Here is a 16,626-nt window from a genome sequence, read left to right as displayed (position 1 = left end):
TTACCATGTTGCTGCCTGTTTTCACACTGGGCCGATTTTGTCGAACAATAGGCGGAAGAAAAAGAAGAAGAAGAAGAAGAAGAAGGAGAAAGAGACAGATAGAGGGAGGGACAGACTTTCCCGACTCGAGGATATTTCCTCGTTTTCCTGGAAACGACACTGACAGAACGGTTCACTGGGAAGAACTGCTTCGCGCGGATTCCGCGAGAGTTCGACGTGGAAAGAAAGTAAAATAAAGTGAGAAAGAGAAAGAGAGAAAGAGAGTGCGCGAATATATACAGGTATATACGCGTGAGAGAGAAAGAAAGAGAGAGAACATAACCCTTCCTTATCTCCCTACACCTTTCTCTCTCGCTCTCTCCCACTCTCCTCCTCCTACCCCCTCGATCGAAGCTCCTCTTTAGCAGTGGTTACACCACAGATTCGTCCCTCTTTCTCTTTCTCTCTCTCTTTCTCTCTCGCACCATTCTACCTCGCTCCCTCGCGCCCTCTTTCCGTGATACTTCCTGACCGATACTTCCGTTCGTCCATCATTTTCCAAAATTTTCGAATTCGATTCGACAGAGAGATGACAGAAAGTTGTCACAATCGCTACAACGGCAATAAATTTTATGGAAAAATATCGAGAGAAAGAAAATTGGAAGAAAGACTGAACATCGAAAGAAAAGAAATATCGATGAATTTCTAGACGTACGTCCCGTTTCTTCGAGAAAGGAGAGACCGATTCTCTAACAAGCGTTCTTCCGACCTCTAAAACCCATTCACGCTTGCCACTCGTGCTCTAACACCTCTCTCTTTCTTTCCTCGTTTCTCTATTTCACTCTAAATCTCGTCCGCTCTTACTCTTTCTCTCTATCATCCTTTCTTTCTATCTTTCTCTCTCTCGCACACACACATGCACACACACACACGCACACATACACGCATCTTACGGACGCACATATATATCGACACGTATGTAACGCACACAGAGAGGCACTCACACATACACTATTGGCCTATCTGGCTAACTGTCAGAGAGAGAGAGAGCTCGACAAAGCTGTGGATAAAGCTGTGACACGCTGTGACTACAAAGCGAAGATTCGCGTTGGAACAGAGACTCGAAGAGATGGCTGTGCGTCTAAGCAATCACAAACCTTGTCACCCATGGCTGCGGCGAGCGGTGTTTGATGAGATAGAAGGTTAACAGCGCGGCTTCGAGTGGACCAGAGACTGACTGGCGTTTCGAGTCGTCGAGGACCGCCGGCATCATCGACCCGTCCTCCCCACCACGCCGCGCCGTACCCCCACCACCATCCGACCGTCCCTCACCCGACCAACCCGCTGTGCACAGCCACGGTAACTGTCCCCACCACTAATCTGCTCTCGATTCACCCCCATTCCTGTGCCGCGCACCTCGAGCGCCACCACCCAAGCATCGCCAACACCTCGTATGGGGAAGTTTACGGTCTCTGGCGATCGGCATAAAGACCAGATACTTCTTCCTTTTCTCTGTCTCGAAATTTAAACCGTTATTAACGCGTGAACAATTACAAAAATTACGAATTGATTCGTTCGATTCTTTCCAAGATCCGATCGTACGAAAGTTTAATTCGTATTAATCTACGATTAAGTATCTAATAATCTTAAGTTTTCAGACTTGAATTCATCCCAATTATCGTAAGATATAGTACGAAGATTGTTTAGGCTTAGTAAGATTACTCGATTATAATACTTTTTTTTTTTTTTGATAAATCGTAAGTTCAATTAACTTTTTTAACCATTCCTTCTCGGATAATTCATATGTGCATATTTTTTGCTATCGATCGAAATCGTTGCGGGAAGAATTCCAACGTGTTCCAAAGTCGTCCAAAATCGTGGCATCCGCGGTCGTAAAAATTTTCCTGCGGCCAAATTGCACGAAAACTCGCAGGGGTGAGGAACGAGCGTGGCCGTCGCTACCTAAAACCCCGCAACCCCTCCGCCGACCCTCACCCCTCCCCGTGGCACCGTTCGAACCCTTAGCCTAGAGGTGCCCGTTTCTGCCGCCACCGCGCCAGTCCGCGCCCTCAAACGCGACGGCGCACGCTCAGACGTCAGTGGTTCCCAACCTGTCTTCGGGATAGGCCCGCGTCTGGATAATACACTCGGACGTCTGCACGCCGCTCCCTGGGGAAATTTTTCGGCGAGAAGTGTGCCGTGACAGAGGGTTAATTGGGTAGGATCGAGAAATACAGGCATATCGAGCGTGCACCTGCGAGAGTTGGAAACGGGATCACGGGTGTCGTGATCTATGATATACGATGATTTACTGGTTCTAGGACGATATTAACGGGAAGTGGGACAAGCTCGGATACGATCTATTGTTTGGAATATTGAGAAGGGAGGAGCGTTGTAGAACGCTATGATTTCTTTTTCCCTTTTTTTTTTTTTTGGAAATATAGGTTAATTGTAGATTGGAGAAGAAATTTGAGAGAGGGGAGGGGAAAGTGGGATAATTATTAATAGAATTATAATTATTAGATCGAAGAATGGAGGGAAAGGTTCGATTCAGCAAAGAAATTCCAATATTTTCAGGAAGTAGGACAACTGTCGTTCCAAAAACCTAAATTATCCTACAAATATCACCTCTCTTTAAAAAGGGGGCGGGGTGCACCATTGTTACTTAAAAATTGACGGATAAACAGGAAAGAAAGGGAGAGAAAATCTGATTCGATCCAAAAAAGGGGGAGGGAGGGGACGATAAATTCGTACATTTTCACAAGACGGAAGAGGAAAAAGATTAAACGAGAACCACTGAAACGCGATCCGTGCTACTGGGCTACGCGCCACACGGCGCTTTGGCCGACCGACCGACTCTACTCGCACACGATCCTCCCTCCTGCTTCCTCCCGCCGTTATCTCTCTCGCTCACTCCCATTCTTCCTCTCGCAGCGTCTTCGTCCCTCTGCAACGATCTATCCGTCCCGTTTCAACATGCAGATCTTCCGTCCGCACGTTATGAGGAACGAGGCCCGTCTCTTCTTCCGAGTTTAACCGGAGACCACACCGCGATCCAATGGATCCCGTTTCCTCGCTGTCCTTCGAGATGATCGAACGTGTTGAGTTACTCTCTCGCCCTTCGTCACGTTTTATATAACCGTCACAAGATTCTAATCGACCCTTTCTATCCGTTGTTGAGAAATTAAGTTTCCAATACATATATATATATATATATACACGTATATATTTAGATCGAATTATTTTCTGTCATTTCTTCGGATGAAATATTTATTATTATTATAACGTACGACCAATCGGGATATTTTGAATTGTTTTTTTTTTTTAATTTCGATATACAAATTTTTAAGCCGTGTCACGACCTAAAAAAAATTGAGGAATATTAGATAAGAGTCTAGTTAGGCTATCAGAAATAATTTTAATTAATTTCTATACGTTATTAAATTAAATTACAATTTTCAAAAGGAATATTTATATACATTTAAAAAAATAGAATGTTATTATTCCTATTCCTTTTTTCTTAATTAATTCTGATGCACATTTTCTACTGCCAATGAAATAAATTTCCACGTCTCGTTACAAAGACTGTTAAGAAAGATAGAATGTAGAGCACACGAGTTGTACCGCTGAGAAAATTGGAGCCAATATTTATTCCTGTATTCATGTATCGACTTCGTCAGATATAAGTAATCAAACTTGCAATTCTTCCAAGTATCTTCTCCTTACCCCCGAATAATAACATCTTAAATTATATAAGCAAATAACCCATAAGCGATTGAAGACCAAAGCTGCTGATTCGAAGGATCCCATTTCCTTACTGTCCTCCAGGATGATCGAACGAGGTTACACTTATTCTCTGCCCTTCGTTACGTGTTATCACGAGCTTCTAATTATTTTATTCCATCCATCTATTTCACCATCGCGAAGCCTTCGAATCGACACACCAGGAAAAAACGAGCACAAAATAATCTGGAAGCAAGAATCTCAAGGAAAAAAAAATTTCAAAAAGATTTCCTTCGATAGAATTCTCGTCGGGATGATCATATCGATCGGGAAAATTACCAAGGCAATTCACGAACATGCACATACTCGACTGTCCTTTATTACTCCTACTTTTCATCACAGCCTATAGTCCGAGAGTGAAACGAAAAAAGACTACGATTCCTACGATTATCGATTGAAACTGAGCGAAAGGAAAGGTTGATTTTAAGATCTCTCTCATCTTTCGTTTAATTATTTAAACGATTAAGAAGGAAGTTCAAAAGCAAAACCATACTCGGGTGTCTTTCACTGCCTGAGCTTTTTCACGAACAGCCTTCTTAATGGATTTCTCTGGAAATAGGTTTGCGATTCAGGAAAACATTGTTGACAGCAACAGTGTATTATATATCTTCTGGACCAGAAACTGTATCGTTGGGATATTATCTTCCAACCGATTATCGATTATTCCTCGTGAGATAAGAAGAATCAAGGGATAAGATTCCACCCTTGTTTGCACCTGTTGTCAGAAACTGCGATATGGCTTCATCTTTCTGTTTCCACTCCTCTTTTTTGTATTAATTCAGAGGATGAAACATTCTTCTCTGCTACATCGTGATATCAGACATTTCTCTTGTATCACTCGAAAAAAATTTGATGCCTTCAAAAATCTCTTTTGTTATCTTTTAGCCTCTTTATAACAATCTAACGTCGACACGATAAACGATTGATTCGTAATTTTCTAATATTTTTCAAAATATTTAAATGGCACATCTCGAGGATTTCGACGCCTTCTTTAATCAACGTTTCTTCAAAAATTTCTCTTATTAGCCTCTTTGCGATATTATCGAAAGTTTAATAATAATGAGTGACGATAGATTCACGACGAATGGAATTTTTTTTTAACATTCCCCCAAAAAGATATTTAAATTGCTTCTCCTGTTGAAAAATATCGGGTCTTTCTCGATAACAACAAAAGAGAAGGAGATTCGATCCAGGCAGGTTTTTCCAGTTGTCAGCGATTTAATCATCGGTCGGCTATCAACGCCAGCCGACCGTCCTTTCCGGGCTTTTCATTACGGTTCGTTAAAACGACGACTCGAGTCCAGTCGTTTCCAGGCTTTCGAGCCGTACCAGTGAGTCAGATCATTGTTGGAATTACTTGTTAATTACTTCTTGCTCTGGTGACGCGAAAGAGAATCTTGGGAGCAAGTTTTAAGAAGTTTTAAAAATGGTTTCTTAAGTATTAATCGTTTGATTAATTAACCGACAGAGAGGAATATATCAAGATTAAGAATAATTGCTTCTGTTCCTATATATAACTATATAATCTTTCTCTACGATAAATCCGTGTCAATTACGAAGAAAAAATTGTAAAAAGAATCGCACTACATCTATTTCGTTTCTGTTTTTACTCCAATCCCGAAATTTTTAGAATTCCTTTTCAAAAATCCATTCTTGCCTCTTACGAACAACGATACAAATTCCTTCAAATTTTACACGAAACATCATATCGTATGCTTAAGAGAAAACTTAAGAAGAAATTTAAATCCTTTCAACGAAACCAATTACAGCCCCTTCCTTTTTTTTTAATCCGGTTACCCGACAAATCCAATAATTCGAATCGTCGAAAATGACGATAAATAACACAAAAGCCACGTCAAAGAGCAGTGGAGGGCGCAGGGGAGGGGTGGGTGCGCGACACGATCATCAAAGCGTCAGCCAGATCGATTCTACGCGGGGGTGGAAGTACTTCCGCGCAACTGGGCTAGGCTAAAGTCCCTGAAACAACTCGTTACGTAACTTCCGGCGGCGTGCCGCTTCGACAATGCAGTTTCTTATTGCGGAACCGACCGAATCATCGTTCTCGAACAGGTTACAAAATCAACCACCCCCTCACGACTCCTCAAACGCCCCCCTCTTTCTCCCTCTGCACCCCGCGGTACACGTAATAAACGATTCAGAGAAAGTTTCGAAAAGTTGCACGATACGTTTGTTATTAATCCTTGAATTCTTAAAATCTGCAAAGTTTAAAAGATAAAAATTCGCGATGCGATTCTCTTTCGTTTTCTCTGAAAATGCAACGAAACGGGGAGGAGGAGGAAAATTGTATTTTTTCTTTCTTCTCTAATTTTTTTTCAATTTCACACGCAGGTTTGTTTATATTATTTAACGAGTCGGTTATTGCATCTTTTAAGAAGTAATTACATAGCTGTGCTAATCAGTCCTATTATTCTATTTAATTTCCTTATTCGTGATTTCTCACGAGATTCAAGAATAATAAGAGGCGCAACTAATGTTATCTCTCCGTAATTAATGTACGATGATCGAAAGAAACGTTGGCTTTTTCTTCAAGAAACGAGTCTTGCCTAGGTCTCTAAGATTTCTAATAATAATAATTAGTGGGCAAGTAAATTATCAAATTTATTATTTTATTATATCTCTTTTTAAAAACACAATTTTCCTCCTCAATTTAATTACATCATTGTGTAATTTTAATAAATCTTTCATCCTATCCGTCTCTGTAATCCATCTTTCAACGCGGATGATAATGAAAAAAAAAAAAAAAGGTACAACACGATCAATCAATACAACATTCTATCGAGAGATAACTCCAGATGCGAAAGGAGTAGCCACGAAATGAGACAGGCTCGATAGCCGTTTGTGGAAATCGATAAGAGCGTGACAGACATCCCTTGGGGAGAAAAGTATAGTGAAATATAGGGGAGGGAGGAGAAAGTATCGTGAATTTTAACCCACTTGTGAAGCGAAGGATCCATGGAAAAGTGGAAATATGAAGAAAAAAAAAAAATCGGTGAATCCAGAATTTCTGCAAGACAAGTGGAATTCCAAGTGGTTACGTAACTCGTGGAAAATGGTCGAGAACACTTCCCATTACTATAATCCGAGTTAGAGGAGGATTTTCGATTCTTCTCTTTCGTTTCTCGACGAAATTTATTATGGAGGATGTGGGATTGGAGATGCTTTTGAATATTCGTAAAAAATGATAAAGATACGCTATTTTTATGAGTACTCGAGATCACGATTCGAAGTTCAGAAAGTTATAACATTTGTTAATCATGAATTTTTAAAATTTGTAAAGCTTCGATAAAAATTCGCAAATATTTATAATGGAGAAATGCTTTTGAATATTCGTGAAATCACGATGGTCTAAATTTAGAACGATTCCAAGTTCAAAAAATTATAATATTTATAATAATCTTGATCGATTCTTCAATACATTCTCGAAACATTGTAAATTTTCGTTAAGAATTCCATTTTTTACGAATTTCACAATGCTCTTCAAAGACGAAATTTTCGACACTTTTGATCCATCTATCGCGATTCGTAATATTCACTAACACCATAAATAAAATTCTCAAAATTGTCGTTAAAAGAGTTGTTAAGAGAAAAAAACTTGCATCACATAATCCCCCAAAATCGTAAGTCACGCGAAGAATCACCAGAATCCTCTAATCCATAAAATATATACCAAACTTCCACGACTTATAAATTTCAAAACTAGAATTTCCAAACGCTCCTTCTCGTTCCACGTTACAAACTCGAATGAAACTTCGAAACCGAAACAATGTTATTAAACCAAAGTAAATATTATTCGACTCGTTCGAACTTTCTCCCGTATATATATATATAAACGACGCGTATACGTACGATTCTCCTTTCCTAATTTTGTTTCCAATCAAACGTAAACACGCTCGAGTGAAATGCAAAAACGCTGTGTGGCCGATTCTGTGTGAACGAAAATTCGTATTAGATACGAAAACAAGATTCCTCGAAAAAACAAGCGGAAGTGGACGAATCGAGGTGAGGAGGAGAAGGGGGAGGAAGAGGTTGGCCAGACATTGTGAAGGCTCGTTCGATCGTTGATAATTGAGCAACGGTCCATCGTCAAAGAGGAACAAACACGTCACTGTCGCGCAGAGAGGGAGAAAAAGAGAGACGTCCACAGAGGTGTGAACTTGAAACGATTCTGGAAAACTGGCCGGCCAACCTTGACACAGTTGCCCCCTCCGCGATTTGTCGTACAAATTAAATTTGCATAAGTACCACTCCGTTGATTAGACCAGACCGTTTATACACTCGAGGAGCGAGTTATCCAACTGGCATTGTCTTGATCGATGGTTGTTTTTCTTCTATTTTTCTCTGTCCGATGCTTTCTTCCATGACAATTTTTATTTGAAGCGAATGAATGTTTGAAAAGAATTTTTTGAATAATTAACTGTTATTTAAATAAAATAATAGTATATGAACGTTGATAATCGCTTGCTCGTTAAAAATAAAAGATAATAATTTTATCTAAATGGATGGATCAAGTCTGTAATATCAAAACTTATTCACTGAATCTTGAAATATTATTTTTCTGTGTACGAAAAAGGAATCGTGAAACTATTATTATTGTTATATTGAAAGAGATTGTAGAAAGTTTTTATGGGTTCTTCGAAAGGGTATCGTATTATTATGTAAAACTGCGCGACGAATGTTGTTTCAAATTGACATTTATAACGAGAAATAATTCGAGGAAACCACCTTCCCATAAATTGCACTTGAAAAAAACGAATATACGAACTTTTAATCGCTTCGATATCAAGACTAATAAACCTGCCTAAAGCTTTCCGGAAAACGCGCAAACAAAACTGATTCTAACATTGATTTTATCGAACAAATAAAAACGACGAATAAATACGAATAATACGTAACAAAAATTAAAAATTCCATTCACCAAACATCCCCCTTTTACCTCTCCTCTCAATAATCTAGCAACAAAAATGCCAATATCAATAAAAAAAAAAAATCACCCAACGCAATTCGTTTCGATTTTAAAAAACTCTCTCTGACCACCCACGAGCGAACGAATCGTTTCGTTTCACTTATTTCTACAATTTCTTTTTTCTAACAAACCAGAGAGAAAAAGAAAAATATCTCCCGTTGCTCCATCCTCGAATCCCGCCTTGCGTGCGCTCAACACGTTTCACCACGAATACGTTACGTTTCATAATTTTTAAAAAACGTCTCTCTGACCAACGAATTATTTCATTCGTTCCATTCCGCTCGCGTGAATTCTTCCCAACGAATTGAATTGAAGAGAAAGCGAGAGCGAGAAAGGGGGAGAAAAAAAAGGAAAGGAAGAAACACGATTCCGGTGAAAATTCATCGCGCCGCGTGATTGCGCAATCCCGCTTCCTGTGTGTGTACGATTTTAATAACGAAAGGGAACGCGGGGTTGGTTGAAGCAACAGCGGAGTTGGCGCGTGTTGTTGTACGGGGTTAGAGCGTGATGCGAGCAAGGAAAGGGGCCACGAAACATGATTCATTTCCTGCGAATCAAATTCGAGCGATATCGCGCACACGTGTGCGTGCACGGATACAGAGGCGTGCACGCTGCTCCCGAGCATGTGTGCGAACGAGGTATTTAATGACTCACGCGTTAATCGTTAAACTACTCCTTCGTGTCGACTAGACGGCCAATTAAATACGCACGATAGTTCCTCACTTAAGTCGCGAGGAACAGGTTTTTATTTAGCGTCTTTAAGGGAGAGAAAGATTGGTAAGATTTGGTAAAATTTTTTCCTCCAGAAAATTGTCGAAACTCAATTATTTTCCAATACGAGCGTATTTAAATGTATTTCGTTTCTATTGATTTTAGTATCGAGTATGATGTTTTCTTTATTGCCGAGCTGGCGAATCCTAACCTCGACTGTGCTTCACAATTGTCACGTGATTCAATTTCCCGACATATTAATTTGGGCCATCGTGAAATCGTGTCGTAAAATTTTCGTTCGAATGAATCGTTAAAAAAATAAAAAAAACAAAATGTATTACTGCATGCAAACTCTCATGGCAAACGAAAACACGAATTTCTCATAATTGGTCCCGATATTAAATCGATTGATCGAGGAGCTTCTTCTCAATTCGATGTTTCGTTCAATTCCGCCACGTTAAATTTCTTTTTCGAAACGATGCACGGGTTAATAGGCGTCACGTGGGCTTATTAAACCGTGAATTACCGTGGTTATTTTAACGCGATAATGGGGGCATCGTATAACAAAGTAAAGAATATTACTCGTAATGATCCTAAGAGATAAACGGGATTCGTGTTTGAGTACGTAATAACTGGAATTATGGCTTTCTAAGTTTATAAAGGTACCACTGGATGAGGGAGAGGTAATAAAGGTGGAGAGATACGACACAGCTGCAGACAGATAACCACTTCGCGACTCGCAATGCAACTGGGAAGAAGAAGCTTGGCGAGGGGAGGGGAAAAGAAAGAATAAAACATCGTAAGCCTTTCGATAGGTCTGTCTCGTCTCGATGGAAGGATCGATACTTCGAAACTGGCCCTGCATATTTATGCGTGGAAACTACTACTAGTTCGAGCTCGTAATAATCAATAGAATTTGTTTCGGTTTTTTTCTATCGTTTTAAAAATTCTTCTCTACCGGTTACTTTTGACTTTTTAACGATTTTTTAAGTGTTGTCGAAACGCGATACACGCACGATCGACTTTTTAAAAAAAAAACAACTTTCTCCCGAATAAGAATCAAAGAACCGACGAATTCCATGAAATGAAGCGAGAAATCGTAGAAAGTGGTTTTGGGGGAATAGAAATTCCTTTTGTATTTCGAAATCAAATATTAAAAAAAAATCTACTGCTCTCTATCGTATACTTTTCCCAATCTTTCATACAAATTTTTCCATACGTACAATTAAACATACTTGAATTAAATTATCTTGATACGTGGAGTAATTTCATTAAAATTTTCGGATCGATTTGGCACGATGTATTAAAATGATAAAAGAGAAAAAAATTACCAGAAGTCTTGTCGCTAAAGAGACATCCCCATAGATTTGTCCATGTCTCATATTCTTGATTCACCCCTCTATATATGTACGTAACTAGAATTGAGGAGCGGACAGTGGTTCGAATAATATTAATTGGATTCAAAATTCATTTTCAAATATTTATAAAAATAGTAAGTGTTTCGATTTTAAATCCTCCTTTCAAACGTTTACGTTATTAAATACAATACAATTGTAATCGATAATCGATCGGTCGTATTTCAATTGTTGGGAAATATTCCGTAAATTTTTTTAAGAAAAATTTGTTTATTCGTCATATTTTGGAGAAATAAACAATAATGATATTCATTTTTTTTATATATATAATTATATATAAAAATTTTGTTATTCCTTTCAATATTTGCGCAATATAATTTTCAATTTTATTGTTTTTATTCTTATTTTTCTAAATCATCATTGTAAACAATAATGATATTCTTAACTTTAACGATTCTTTTTTATATATATAAAAATTTTGTTATTCCTTTCAATATTTGCGCAATACGTATCTTCTTACAGTGCTTTTTCCATTTTATAATTTTCAATTTTATTGTTTTTATTCTTATTTTTCTAAATCATCACTTACCATACACACTATCATACTTCTTTTCCCCAAATAAATATTTTTTCCTTCAACATCCGTTTCTCGATAATTTCCTCCAATTATCCTTTTCAATTATTCGAATCACTGTGGGTCGAATTTAACAGAGATTGTGAAAACTGTGCTCCCCCAAGGAGGACACGAGAGGTGAAGGAAGCCTCGTTTCTTTGGGAGGGGGAGAGCGTTCAATTTTCCGGGCGGCGAGGAGGTAAAAAAGCGCGCGAGGATTCGAATAACAAGGAGCAATGCAATAAAAGCGCCGTTGGATGCTCGTTCGAGCAATTTTGCTCGAGACACAGGGAGGGATATCTGCACGGTGTGTCGACGAGGTGAATGTGGAAATACGGGGCCAATTTCGTAGAATTGAATAAGCACAGTCGGTTGAAGGGGATTGAATTATCTGCGTGATAATTGTTGGCTTTCCATGCTTCGATTTCTCCTTCTCTTTTCTTCTACCGATTTCGGCAAAATTTAATCTACTATTACGTTGCTTCGATAATTTTAATTCAAAATGTAATAATAATTGGAAAACAAGATTGTAAATAAATGCTTATTTAAAATTACTTTAATTTTAACTCTTTCATATAGTTATGGTGCCCAACTTTGGAGGAATAATATTGTAAGCACGTTTAAAAGTTAGATCACTATCGATTACTGGTTCAGGAATAAAGAACAATAAATATATATATATATATATATATATATATATATATATATATATATATATATATATAAAATTATCTTTAATTTTTCTTTAATTCAGGCACGACAACTTAGGACACAAATATCCATGGAAAATAAATTATTCTGGAATCTGCAAGTTTCATTTTGAAAAAAGGAAAGAATCATAATTTAACGAAGCATAGAATGAAACGTGAAACGCACAACATCCCATCCATCAGTTTAATTCGATAGCTTACACACGATACAATGTTTCACACACCCGGCCGATATTTTGCCCGACTCGAAGCGTCGCCGATCGATCGCAATCGAATGAGCAATCGCGTCAACTTTCAATCCACGCTTCTCCGGAGATATTGTTAATCCTTCGTGTTTACAATACGCGACCAGTGCTCGGTTCATCGATCTTTCCCGCCTGATTTCGCGTTGTGCACAATCGTCGAGCGAATCGGCGGTGAAATGGGTCAAGTTTCTAATTGTATGGAAAAATAAATAGAAGAGGCAAGAAAAAAAATGGAGCGAAAAAAAGAGAGGGAAACGACGCGTGGAAAAATGTCTCGTTGGAAAACGGTTCGATTCGGAACCGTGGAGTAAATGGCTAAAAAAGAAAAAAAGAAAGGAAGAAAAAAGAAAAAGAAAGATATCGAAACAGAGTCTGGTATCGGCGAATTTAATGGATGGTATTGGAGAGGGAGGGGAGATTTAATGCTTCGTGGATGATTCTTGTATCTTTGAATTAGCTTTGAACAGTTTCTATAGGAAATTTCAATAGGAGAAATTTGATTCGAGCAACCTGAAATGATTATCATACGCCAATGTGATAACATTCGAAGTAATTTATATCGGCAAAAAGTAAAAAAAATTCGTGGACAAAGGAAAATTCCTTTCGAGGGAATTTCAAGGGAACGGGAAAGTTTGGTACCTAATGGGAACTTAAGGAAATGGAAGAGAATCGAGAAAAAAAAAAGAAAAAGAAAAAGAAAAAGAAAAAGAGAATAGAAAATTGCCGGAGAATTGGACGGATGCGTCGCTGGAGAATTGATAGGGAGGAGGAAACATCGAGGGAAAAGGAAGACACAGAAGTTCCGTGCCAAGTCAATACTATTCGTTCCCGATAACGTCGGTTATCGATATCGAATCATGCTCATATCTGGCTAAATAATCAATCGACCGCCTCTCTTCAATTTTCTTCCCCTTTTCTCTTTGCTCTTTCTTCTCTTTTTTTTTTTTTTTTTTACGCGATCAATTCTTCGTACCAATTTACTTTAACGTTTTTACATACGCTTTTGTTTGAACGACGAGACAGGCAGTGTCCTCTTTTGTATCGATTCATATTCTCTCTCTCTTCTTTTTTTTCTTTTTTTGCGTTCACAAAGAAATATCACAATATTCGTTCTATTTTCTTTTTTCTTTTTCCTTTTTTTTTTTTTTTTGGATAATTATTCGATATCGTGAAATATTTTTATAAACGATATATTAATGGATAAATTTTGAACGAGTTTATCAAGTTCTACGATTCAACGAAGGATTAATTTGCGGAGAATAGATTGAGAGTCGATAAGAATTTTAAAATTATAAAATTCTTCTATTCTGTACGATTAGACAATTTTATAATCTTATAAATTGTAGGATATGCAATCAATAAATAATGGTTAAAATTAATAAAGTAATAAAGATTAAAATTGTGAGAACGAGGAATTCTAGAAATAGTGCAAGAATTATTATGGAAAAAAGGGATCATTTGAAAAATTTTCTTCCATAAAATTCCTCTTTAAGTCTCGAAAAGCTTCGAGGTTCCACTTATCGGTGGTTTACGGTCGAAAAGTTTCGAAATCATCGGTCGTGTGTGGTTCGCGTGAAAGTACTGATGGAACCGGAAGCGAGCGTGTTTCCTCCTCAGGTTCCTCGTAAAGACGTGGAAACGTCGATATGATCGTAAAATAAAAATAAGATCCCTTAAAGGTGACGATGTATTCGATATTTTCCTCCTTCGACGTTTTCCTCGATAACGCGTCTCGATTTATCGGTAGGGGATCGATCAGAAGGAATCAGAAAAAACGTTGTTTCTGACATTGGATTCTGATCAGGAAGGAGATGGAAGTTCGAGAATGGGAGGTGAACTTGATGATAATTGAAGAGATTGATAGGAATCGAGAGGAAGTGAGGATTTATGTGCGAATAATTTTTTCCTCCATCTTTATACGTTTTTCAATATTAATGATTGCAAGTTTATATTTATTCAATATATATAAATTATTCGTTGATTCGTCAGAGAAATGTGAAAGATACGCTGAAAATAAGGAAAATGTGGAAAGGAATCGTAGCCTTCTAGAATATCTTTTTCACATTTCCTTATTTTTTTCTCTTTTTTTTAAGGAATTATGGTAATTCAGAGACATTAAAATTCCACGATTCGTAGGAAACGTGTTCTTCGAATGGGAGATGTGTCTAAAATCGCAACCACGGATCTTTCTCATCTCGAAGATTTCCAATAAATTTTATCAGATCCTTCACTTTCCACTTGGAATCACTACATCAAAAAGCGATTCGAGAAGAATGATGAACCCTCTCCTTTGATCCCGATAATAATCTACAAGTACTTATCCTCTAAAAAAAAACTCTTCTTCCATCTATAAAATCTCCAAGCGCGAAACGAAACGTTAAATTATAGATGCAGAAAACTTTAATAAATATCCCAATATCGAATAAATAGTATAAAAATAGTAAAATTTAAAAATAAATTACATCCATCTTATCCCTGTTTATCCTTTTTCTTTTTTACGTTGTGTTTAAAATTTTCGCTCCTTCGTCCAATATCTATCATACCCATTACTGAAACTAAGTATTCACCTTACGAACGACGAACGAATCTAAAAATAAGGTAAAAGCAAAAATGAATAAAAAAATTCCAGAGTTCCGGAATATCATAAAAATCGCTCTCTTTCCGTCCTCTTTTCTCGTTCTCGTTCCGGGAGGAGAGGACAGACAGAGCAGACGACAAGCGGGCATGAACATCGGGAACAGCATTCATCGAGCGGTCGAACGATTCGCAGTGACGCGAGTTACGCAATCGCCGGCTGGCCTTGCGCCAATCTCGCGTATCACTCGAATTCGTCCCGCGAAAAGGGAGGGGGAGACGAGCGAAAAAGAGCCGCGAACGCGTTTCTGCGTGTCTCTTACCACCGAGTTACGAAACGCGTGTGTCACACTATCCGATCGCGTGAGACCTATCTTTTTCCCGCGATCATTTTCCCGATTCTCGGCAATATGCGGTTTTCGAGTTTCCCTCTCCTTCCTTTGAAATCGACGTTTCGATTTGTCAGAATCGAAGATCAAATGTTATCGATGTTAGATAAACGTCGTTGTTCGAAAAAGGTCGAAAGTTTGAGGTTAGGATTCACGAGAGGAAATCTTTGAAATCCTCGAAAGAAGACGTTCGAGGATTGTTGAAAATTTCGTATCGCGGAATAAGAAACTATCCATGTTTATGGATTGGAAATTTAGATCTGTGTATTTAAGAAAGATCGTTTCGGAATACGAATATTTAAATTTCTATAGAAACGCGATTTCGCGAACGTGATCCGAGTTGATCCGAATCGAGCCGATTCGATCCGATTCCACCCGATCCGAGCCGAATCGACCCGATTTAACCCGATTCGATCTTTCTTCATTCCGATTAGTATTAAACAATCGGATATACATTTCTGATTGAATTAAATTTTTTCTATTTACTTACAAATGATTCAAATATTCAAATATCGTAATAATAATTTTGATAAGTTGAAATTGCACACGAATATGAAATAGATATTATATTTACAAAGATTATTGTATAGCAATAATCTTGAATAAATTTTACTTTTGAATATAGGTATTTGATTTCACTATTAATATCTTGATCCATAACATTTTTATTTCGTCAATATGTAATTATAGCAATGAAATAATTGATACGTTAACATAACCTCATCGATGCAAATAAAAAATATAAATTACTATGTTAAACTTTTACACGATTATTATTATTTCTGTATAATTCATCATTTGTACAATAAATAGGCTAATAATAATAATAAAGAAAAATGAAATAGAAGATATAAATCTTCGTATATTAACTTTCGAACAAACGTTACGATAAATTGGAGAATAAGAACCACGTTATATATCATGCAGATACATTAAAGTAACAGTAAAGATTTGTAATAGAAATATTCTACGATTGTTAATGACGAAACACAGGTGAAGTTACACATTTATCATTTGAAGAAAATGTTTACGTAAATGTTACGTTGAACGTAAATGATGGTCGTAAAATTCGAGGCTAGTAATTTTTCATCAAGAAGTTGAATCGTAAGGAATTCCGGAAAATACCGATATATAACGATACGAATACTTAAACAGATATTACCGAAACTAATCTACGGTGAACGGAATGAGAAATGGCATTTCAAATGTGGAAACGTGCCATTATTCATCTCCACGCCCAGATAGGAAAAGCAAAGAAAATGAACAGGAATAGGTTTCACGCG

General features: G+C 37.6%; 1 protein-coding gene and 1 long non-coding RNA gene across 20 annotated transcripts in view; one reads left to right on the top strand and one right to left on the bottom strand.

Annotated features, from left to right (window-relative positions):
• Positions 1-16,626, bottom strand: part of LOC107997582 (sodium/potassium-transporting ATPase subunit alpha) — a 116,066-nt gene that overhangs the window by 51,294 nt on the left and 48,146 nt on the right. For 4 of the 19 annotated variants that reach the window (XM_062074756.1, XM_062074754.1, XM_062074755.1 and 1 more), the window contains exon 1: positions 1,137-1,295. The exons of 8 other annotated variants lie outside the window; for them this stretch is intronic. In XM_062074756.1, coding sequence (XP_061930740.1) covers positions 1,137-1,148 — 12 coding nt within the window. In that variant the 5' untranslated portion in view covers positions 1,149-1,295. Of the gene's footprint in view, positions 1-4; positions 253-1,136; positions 1,296-16,626 lie in introns of those variants that run through there. 7 more of the 19 variants (XM_062074760.1, XM_062074759.1, XM_062074762.1 and 4 more) reach the window with 6 other exon arrangements.
• Positions 9,435-11,975, top strand: LOC133666152 (uncharacterized). Its single transcript, XR_009829879.1, has 2 exons — positions 9,435-9,523; positions 10,111-11,975. It is a non-coding gene; the product is annotated as an uncharacterized LOC133666152 (long non-coding RNA).

This window comes from Apis cerana, linkage group LG5 (assembly GCF_029169275.1).
Source record: "Apis cerana isolate GH-2021 linkage group LG5, AcerK_1.0, whole genome shotgun sequence".
Classification (NCBI taxonomy): domain Eukaryota; kingdom Metazoa; phylum Arthropoda; class Insecta; order Hymenoptera; family Apidae; genus Apis; species Apis cerana.
This window is presented reverse-complemented; position numbering and strand designations above follow the sequence as displayed.